The sequence below is a fragment of the Hippocampus bargibanti genome, linkage group LG05, assembly GCF_051943395.1.
Source record: "Hippocampus bargibanti isolate YZ-2025 linkage group LG05, ASM5194339v1, whole genome shotgun sequence".
NCBI lineage: Eukaryota > Metazoa > Chordata > Actinopteri > Syngnathiformes > Syngnathidae > Hippocampus > Hippocampus bargibanti.
The window spans coordinates 2,447,501-2,457,500 of record NC_142738.1 but is presented as its reverse complement, the minus strand read 5'-3'; the positions used below and the strand labels follow the sequence as shown (position 1 = coordinate 2,457,500).

The 10,000-nt window shown below is 37.0% G+C and overlaps 1 protein-coding gene across 6 annotated transcripts in view; it reads left to right on the top strand.

Moving 5' to 3' along the window:
• shisal1b (shisa like 1b) overlaps positions 1 to 10,000 on the top strand; it is a 63,876-nt gene that overhangs the window by 36,005 nt on the left and 17,871 nt on the right. For 3 of the 6 annotated variants that reach the window (XM_088996226.1, XM_088996228.1, XM_088996227.1), the window contains 3 exons: positions 4,918 to 5,175; positions 6,821 to 7,034; positions 8,466 to 8,766. In XM_088996226.1, coding sequence (XP_088852352.1) covers positions 5,109 to 5,175; positions 6,821 to 7,034; positions 8,466 to 8,766 — 582 coding nt within the window. In that variant the 5' untranslated portion in view covers positions 4,918 to 5,108. Of the gene's footprint in view, positions 1 to 4,917; positions 5,176 to 6,820; positions 7,035 to 8,465; positions 8,767 to 10,000 lie in introns of those variants that run through there. The other 3 variants (XM_088996230.1, XM_088996231.1, XM_088996229.1) reach the window with 2 other exon arrangements.

Genomic DNA, 10,000 nt, shown 5'->3' with positions numbered 1-10,000 from the left:
ATCAAGGCGACGTGGAGACCGAATGGCTTCCATCTCGGTGACATCTCTCAGCATGTAGGAACACAGCGAGCAGATGGAAGTTTTATTAGCATCCGTAACGCTAACAAAGCATCAACGGTGTGAGACCGAAACAGGCCACCCGTGCTGTTTGCTGTTCTGCGGTGTCCAATCACAGGGTCCATTTCAACAGCCTCGTTGGCGCTATGGCAACCCCGCTTTGTTATCCCCTTTCCTTCACTTTCTTGTTTTTTTTTTTTTTTTTGCGCCCGCTTTTACACCTCCCGTTTTACGACACTGCTAATTAATTGATGTTACGCTCAGTCCTCGTATCTGGCATGACGTCAATGTCTCCCAGGCAACATCAAGCCACCAGACCAAAACAATCTGCCTCCTCTGGTCTTTATTTAGAATATTGGATGTGGAAAATTTATTCAGCTGACCGATCGTATATATCTATCTGACTGTCGGGGCCTGCTTTTTGTACGCATAGCTGAATATATAAATATATATATAGAGAAGTAGTGATTATTTTACTCAAATTCACGAATTTATTGGGGAATTGAAAATATGAAGTAGAACGTCATTCCCGAATTTGTTCGGGTTTTGTTTTTTCATGCTTGGGTGCTGATAAAGCGCTGGCCATGGCCTCTGGAAATTTTTTTCCCTTCCACCAGAGGTCAGCATTTCCCTTTTTTTTCATCTTCTCACTTTGTTCCAGCTTCAGCTGTTGTTAAAGCGCGAGTTAAACCGATATTTAGATATTGCATTGTATTTTGGACAGCCGCCCTCATTTCAAACTCAGATAACTCCAGACCCATGTCGTTTAGGAATTAATTTAGGAGGTTCAAACTCAGAACTTTGAAGCAGCCACAGTGTTCATGACATTACTACGAACTTAGACTGAATAAATAAATAAATAAATACATAAATAAATAAACCAACAAACAAATAACTATATTGATGAATAAATCCATGAATAAATGAATGGACAAATAAATAAATACACGGATAAACAAATAAAGAAATAGATATTAATTAATAAATAAGTAAATACACAAATAAGTAAATAAATAAATCGATGGATAAATAAATACATACATAAATTAATAGATAAATAGATAAATAAATACACGGATAAACCAACCAACAAACAATTAAATAAATAAATGGATGAATAAATGCATGAATAAATCCATGAATAAATGAATGGACAAATAAATAAATACACGGATAAACAAATAAAGAAATAGATATTAATTAATAAATAACTAAATAAACAAATAAGTAAATAAATAAATCGATGGATAAATATATAAATACATAAATTAATAAATAAATAAATACATAAATAAATACACGGATAAACCAACCAACCAACAAACAATTAAATAAATAAATGCATGAATAAATACATGAATGGATAAATAGATAAAGAAACAAATAAATAATAAATAAATAAATACCTGTATTTTTTGTCCGATAGGGAGGCGGGGTGGGGGGGGGGTTACAAGACTCATTTCCATGAGTTATAGCGTCAGAGCAGCGCCACAACATTAAAAGGTGGAGTCGATCCGCGTGACTGGGAAAGCTAATGAAAAATGTACCTTATTAAGAGCCAGCACACTCAAGCAAATTCAAGTTCGATTCGTTCCCGCTTGCATCTTCAAAACAACACGAGCTGATAGCTTCGACAAAACACGTATGCAAACACAGAATCGGCCTGTCCTGGTCAAATTTGGTCAGCGATAGCTAATAGATAGCCAGATAGCCAACTGATAGCCAGCTAGACCGTTTACAGCCAGTCAACTAGACAGCTAATAGCTAGCTAGCTACCTAATGGTGAGCAAATAAATAACGAATAGATAGCCAGATAGCCAACAGCTAGCCATCACGCTAGACAGCTAATAGCCAGCCAGCTAGCTAATGGATAGCTAATAAATAGCTAATAGATAGCCAGAAAAGCAACAGACAGCCAGCTAATAGCCAGCCAGCTAGACAGCTAATAGCCAGTCAGCTAGACAGCTAATAGCCAACCAGCTAGCTAATGAATTGCTAATAAATAGCTAAGAGATAGCCAGATAGCCAACAGATAGCCAGCTAACAGCTAGACAGCTAATAGCCAGCCAGCTAGCTAATGGTTAGCTAATAAATAGCTAATAGATAGCCAGCTAGACAGCTAATAGCTAGCCAGCTCGATAGCTAAAATAGCTAGCCAGCCAGATAGCCAAAAATATCTTTTTTTTTCGCACATCCTCATAAGTACTTTACGAATAGTGTGACTACTAGTCTATATGCCTGCCTCACAGCATGAGCTTTCTATCTATTTGAGTTACTTCGGGGTTGAGTGAACGCTGGCACGTGTGGCTGCCGCTGCTCACCCACAGACAAACTTTATCCTGTAACTGTAAAGTAACCTTGAGAGTTTTGAAAGGTGCTTATAAATGAAATGTATTATTATTATTATTATTATTATTATTATTATTATTATTATTATTATTATTATTATTCATCTGTGTGAGCTCTCAGTCGTACAGGAGTGGTCCATCGATGAGAAGGTTTCTTCAGCCGTCATCTGTATTTTTCATTTCGCCTCCTATTTCTATACAGTAAAGTCTCGTTATATCGATATCGGATATATCGATAGTCCCGGTTATATCGATATTTTTTCGGACTCCCTTGAATATCGATATAACGAGACTTTACTGTATATATATATATATATATATATATATATATACACAGTAAAGTATCGTTATATCGATATTGGATATATCGATAGTCCCGGTTATATCGATACTATTTCTATGCACGCATTGAGAAATTTACATTCAAACAGGGTCGGATATATCGATAGTCCCGGTTATATCGATATTTTTTCGGACTCCCTTGATTATCGATATAACGAGACTTTACTATATATATATATATATATATATATATATATATATATATATATATATATATATATATATATATATTATTATTATTATATATTATTATTATTATTATTATTATTATTATTATTACAAACGCGACATTAACGCAGGTGCGCGTTACTTACAAGCGCTCCTGTTGTGAGCTTGCGTTTAATTTGTCTGTCATGCTCACTTGTGCTAGCACAGAAAAGCATTAAATGACCAATTACTTGGAGAGAGCGCCTGATTCATTTCAGGTGGGGTGCAAAAAGAGGTGAGGGGGGGGGGCAATCTGCCAGAGATTTGATTAAGGACGGCTTTTGCGAGAGCAAAAAGCTTTGTGTTGCACATAGCCGTGTGCGTGTGTTCAAGCTGTATGTGTTGAAATATTCAAGTGCCCGTGTGACAAGCGACTACTTCGCTTTCTATCAATTATTATTAATTCATCGTTGGCAGACCTTTTAGTAGTGTCGCTCTCTGAGCTTTATTTATTTATTTTTAGTCATCAAATGTACAGAAGAATATTTTTTTTCAGCTAATCGGTGAAAAAAATGCCGACAGAATGTTTTTTTCTTCAATTTTGGACATACAGTGATAGCTCAGTTTACGAACGCTTTAGCTCACGAACTTTTCGCCTAACGAACATTAAATTCGCAAGAATACAATCTTGGCATATGAACTACTTTTCGGCGGATGAACCCCAAACCACACAGTCCAACAGCGCAGATGTGATGTGAGTGCAGATGTGGTTTGCTATCGAGTGGAGTACTTTTGCAAATATGGGACCGAAAAAGACCCCACCACAGGCTAGTGTTAAGCTGAAGAGAACACAAAAGAAAATTACGGTTGACCAAAAGAAGGAGATCCTTGAAAAACACGAACGAGGTGTGCGTTTGTGTCACTTAGCGTCCCAGTACCAGTATGCTAAGTCAACCATTGCTACGTGTGGCTAAGGGTGTTTCTGTGTTGTCTAAACAACGGTCTCAGGCAATAGAAGAGATTGAAAAACTTCTGTTGATTTGGATTAATGAAAAGCAGCTAGCAGGGGACCGTGTGAGTGAGGGTATTATCGCCGAGAAAGCATCAAGAGGCGACTACATCAACGACAATCACAAAGGTAAATAAAACGACTTTATTATACAGAACAGTTTATTTCTTTAATTACAATACAATAGCACATTTATTATACATAAAATAAGGTATATTTTGTGTAGTAGTTTTAAGGCTTATTTAGTAGGAAATTATATTTTATGGGGACTTGGGAACGGATTATTCTCATTTCTAATGGTTTCTTATGGGAAATAAATGTTTGGCAGACAAACTTTTCACCTTACACACACTTTCTGGGAACCAATTAAGTTCGTAAACTGAGGTATCACTGTATTGGTACAATGGAAACTTCCACCTGGCTTCAAATGGAAGAGGGACGTCTAATTCGAATATGTCAGACTTCGAACTTAACTCATTCACTGCCAGACGATGTGCCGCTTCAGTGCCAGGGTTTTTGTCATAGTCACTTGAATTCCAAGACTCACAAAAATATTGAGTTTTAGGACTACGTACGTACATTTGTTCATTTTTATTCACCCTGTCAAATAAAGTAGTGTAGTTGTCGATCAATAGAAAGAAATCAAAAAGAGATAGTTGTAGCTTTGTAAAAGATGCTAGACATTACTAGAGGACTAACAATTCATTGAATAACAAATACATTATGAAATTCTAATCATTATTTTGATAGTTTACTCGTTTGTGAGACGTTTAAAACCTTGGATTTCTCAACTTCTCAACAGTAAATATCAGTGGTCTGTCATCCTTCCTTAACTCATTCACTGCCAGACATGTGCAAAAATGTGTCCACTCCAGTGCCAGGGTTTTTGTCATTGTCACTCGAATTCCATGACCCACAGAATGAGCGTAGCGCTCAGTTGCTTCTAAAGCAACACCAAACCCAATCTCCTCATCTCCTCTTTGTCTCCAAAATCTTGTTTGTTCCCCCTTTTAGGGGTCCCGACGTCCAGCATCAGCAGCAGCGGCGGCATCCTGGCGATCATCATCGAGTATGTGAGAGGTGCACTCGGCACGCGCAGGATGACCCGGTCAAGCTGAAACTGAAGCAGCTGGTTTCTACCTCGGTCCCGGCAGGGTTCTCTGCTTCCTGCGGCCTCACCGCCTTTTCCACATGACCGCGAGAAGATGACTATCACCAGTCGGCAGTCTTTGAATGTCCTGGCGGTCATATTCTTGCTGCTCTCCACTGCAGGTTGACACTATTTATTTATTTATTTATTTATTTATTTATTTATTTATTTATTATGTTTTTATTTTTTATTGTATTTATTTAGTTATTTATTTAACCCATTTATTTATTTATTTATTCAATCTATGTATTTATTTATTTATTGTATTATTTTATTCATTTATTTATTGCATTATTTTATTCATTTATTTATTTAATCTATTTATTTATCTATTGATTTATTCATTGTATTATTCTATTTTATGTATTTATTTAATCTATGTATTTATTTATTTAATCTATGTATTTAATCTATTTATTTATTTATTGTATTATTCCATTTTATTTATTTATTTATTTATCTCATCTCATCTCATCTCATATTATATAATATATATATATATATATATATATATATATATATATATATATATATATATATATATATATATATATATATATATATATATATATATATAATTTATTTATTTATTTTAATTTTTATTTTTTATTTTATTTATTTAATCTATGTATTTAATCTATTTATTTATTGTATTATTCTATTTATTTTTTCATTTATTTATTTATATTTATGCATTGCAAGACCTTTCCATGTTGTGGCAAGAGGCGCTAGCCGCAGCTAGCTTGTTAGCTAACACGCTCATGGGGCTACTAACAGGCGGTGAGACCTTACCATGGTGAGGCGAGACGTGCTAGCCACAGATAGCCTTCAAGCTAACAGGCTTACATTGTTAGTCACAGGCGGCGAGACCTATCCATGCTGTGGCTAAAGGCGCTAGCCACAGCTATCTTGTGAGCTAACCAGCTTACGGAGTTCCTCACAGGCAACAAGACCTATCCATGCTGTGGTGAAAGGCGCTAGCCACAACTAGCTTGCGAGCTAACAGGCTCCTCACCGTGCCTCAGGGTTCGAAAAACAAATTTGAACTGTTCTGTAACTCATGGCATTCAAGTAGGAAGCTTTTTCGGCACTTCCGGGCAGCTAGCTCGCTAGCTAAATCCACTCTGTCGTTGTCAAAATGGGCTTAGAAATAGTGTCTAAACTGTTTCATTCAATGGCCCATTTTTCCCGCCCCTCTGTCAAAGTCACGTGAACAGAGGTTGTTTGTTTGAAAAGCTTAAGAAAATGTTCTAAATTGTTTCTAATTTAGCCATATTTCAAAAGCGTGTTTAAAAAAAAACGAAGCAGGTAGATTAGAAAACAGCTGGTGTCCACCGAAGGAGCCATTTCAATACTTCGTTTAACAACCCCCATTAATGGACTTTATCATCCACTTTTGCCGGCTCAGCCATCTTTTTTTTTTTTTTTATGCGGCAGAATTTATTAGGCAAACGAGCCCTGTTAGATCGTCCACAAACATGTGTAGCGTGCATAAAGGTCGAACGAAACGCTTCACGTGGCTACGCTCATCCACCCCCCCCCCTCACCCCCTTTCATGGCGACATTGTCCTCGTGGTGGTTGAAGGTGCTTGTACCGCATCAAGCAAATTGCAAAGACTTTTGATCTACTGACGACGCCGATCGTCTGCATTTCAAGCGGACCTTCACTTCATATTTATGGCCGCCTTTTTGAAATCGACGCATAAAAGTAAGCACAAACATCAATTGAACTTCGCATAAATGAGTAATATCCACCCCTTATTGCAGCACTTTCAGCTCACTACCGGGTATGCGAGCCCTATTCCGACCACAAGGGCCGCTACCATTTTGGCTTCCACTGCCCCCGGCTGTCGGACAACAAGACGTACATGTTCTGCTGCCACCACAACAACACGGCCTTCAAGTACTGCTGCAACGACACCGAGTTCCAGATGCTCATGCAGATCAACCTCACCACCACCGCCGATGGCTATTCGCACAAGTAAGGAATAGTAATCGATTACGCACGCCATCTTCACATCTTTGGATGATGCTAATGGAAAAGTCAGATGGACATTTTTTTGAGGATGAGTCCTCACGTTTGAACCAGTAAAATAAACAGCCTATACACCCTGATGAACTGAAATCCCAAGTAGCTCGCACTAAATTATTTTTCTATCAAGCTATCTAGCTTGTTGTCTAGCTAGCCATCTAGATGGATAGCTAAAAGCATCAGCTAGCTAGCTTTTAGTTAGCTAGATCCTAGCTAAAAGCATCAGCTAGCTTTTATTGAGCTAGCTGCTAACTAAAAACACCAGCTAGCTAAAAGCTTCAGCTAGCTAAAAGCATCAGCTAGCTAAGAGCATCTGCTAGCTAAAAGCATAAACTAGCTAGCTAAGTGATCTATCTATCTATCTATCTATCTATCTATCTATCTATCTATCTATCTATCTATCTATCTATCTATCTATCTATCTATCTATCTATCTATCTATCTATCTATCTATCTATCTATGTTTGTCTATCTAGCTAGCTTGCTATGGATTGCTATCTATCTAGCTAGCTAGCTATGGAATGCTATCTAGCTAACTACCTAGCTAGATAGCTATGGATTGCTAGCTAGCTAGCTATGGATTGCTATCTAGCGATCTAGCTAGCTATAGATCTATTTTTCATCATTTAGTTGAATTCTGTCTAGAATTTGAAGTGTTCAATTAGCCTAACAGTTGTGTGTTTTTTGGGGTGTGTGAATGTGGGAGGAAACCGGAGTACCCGGACAAAACCCAAGCAAGGCCGGAATTAAACAACTGCATCGTGAGCGCGAACCACTAGTCCATTTTCTTTTCTTTAACAGAAAAATCCCACAAGGAAACAAAGTTTCATCTTGACGTCCCAATTATTTTTAACAATGAAAACCAAATAAAGTGCTGATGAAAACACGTCTTCACAGATATGATTGAAAATGTGGTGTTGGTATTTTGCTCCAAATAAACACGGGCTACTTTTACAAAGTCCTTTTGATGATTTCACTCAAGCCATTTCGTATTCAGTCTACACATGTGCATGAGTAGTCCTTGGAGGTTAGGTTGTTTCCTGGCTTGTCTCTGAGAACCAACACCCCCCACCACCCTCCGCCTCCCCTCCCAAAACGAAACTCCCGCATTCAAACTAGGACAAGGCCTAAAAAAAATAGCATATATTACTCGGGTAGCTGTGTTGAACACTGCAAGAGTAAAAACAATTTATTTCACAATGGCCTTGGCGCAAGTCCGTACCGCAACGCGCTAACCTCCGAGTCTCTATTCAACATTTTGAATGGATTTCGACTTACGACCATTTCGACTTACGCCCGTTTGTTCGGAACGGAACTCGGTCGTAAGTCGGATGTTACCAGTATTATTAGAATTATGAAACACGTCCCATTTGTATGCAGTAATTACACGGCGCTGGTGGGCGTGTGGATCTACGGCTTCTTCGTCATGGTGCTGCTGGCTCTGGACTTCCTCTACTACTCGGCCATCAATTACGAGCTTTGCCGGGTCTACCTGGAGAAATGGGGTCTGGGGGGCCGCTGGCTGAAGAAGGCCCGCAGTCAGTGGCAACGCTCCATGGCGGAGGAGAGCCTTGGTCAGGCTCCGCCCACCGCGCCCGGCCTCTACCAGCCTCGACACAGCCTCCGGGGGGAGAGCCACAGCCCCACGCTGCTGCCCCACAACGCATCCAGCGCGTGGTGAGTCACTGTGGGGTGCCCGACATGCTGCGACAAGGGGGGGAGGGGCGACGATCCCATAATATACAAGTGGTTGGGTTTTACAGACCACTTGAAAGTTTGTATTAGCGATGAGTTAATGTGTCACTAAAATTATTTTGCATTTTTAACATGTATTTGCTTTTGTAGCACATATACAGTATATGCTGTTTTTTGTTGTAGTAGTTGTTTTTCTGATAGTTTTTTGTGTGTGTTTTTCTTAAATTTATATATATTTACATTTTTTCTTTTTAGGTTTGACCATTCAAAATTCGGACTTTCCCAGGCATTGGAAATTATAATAATGATATTCCAGAAAAATCGAAACTGAACTGAAACCTTAATTTAAACATTTTTGCAAATATTTGTGCCATATACAGAAATAAATAATAAATACATAAATGCATAAATACATAAATACAGTGCATACATACATACAGCACATAAAGAAATAATGAAAAAAAATTAAGAAATAAGAAAGAAAGAAAGAATAATAGTATAAAGAATAATAAAGAATACTTAAAAAAATAAGAATAAAAAATTAAAATAATGAAAAAATAAATAAAAGCAGAATAAATAATAAATAATAAATAATAAATAATAAATAATAAATGACAAATGACAAATAAATAACAAATACATACATACATACATACATACATGCATACATGCATGTATACATACATACATACATACATACATACATACATACATACATACATACATACATACATACATACAAACAGTACATACATACATACATACATACATACATACAGTGCATACATAAAGAAATATAGAAATATAGATATATATAACAATATAGAAATGTAGAAATATAGAAATAATTATAATAAACAAATAAATAAATAAATAAATAAATACATTGCCTATCGATCTAGACGGTTTTTTTTTGCATCTTTGATTGAAAATAAATGCCAGTGTAATTATGTGAGGTAACATTTCAACATCCTAAATGACAATTTAAACATTTTTTAAACCAACATTTAAAACAATAGAATTAAACATTTTCTCGTAAAATCTTTCTTCACTTCCAATGTTGTGAAAACTTCGTCAGAAATGACTTTTCATAAGGGAATCTTTGACATATTTTTTGTTTGTTCTTTTTTTTTCGTCTGAGGCTTCATGTGAGCTTTCTTTGCACATTCCAGATGATTTACAATGTGTGGTTAGGAACCAAAGGAATTATCTTGTCTCCT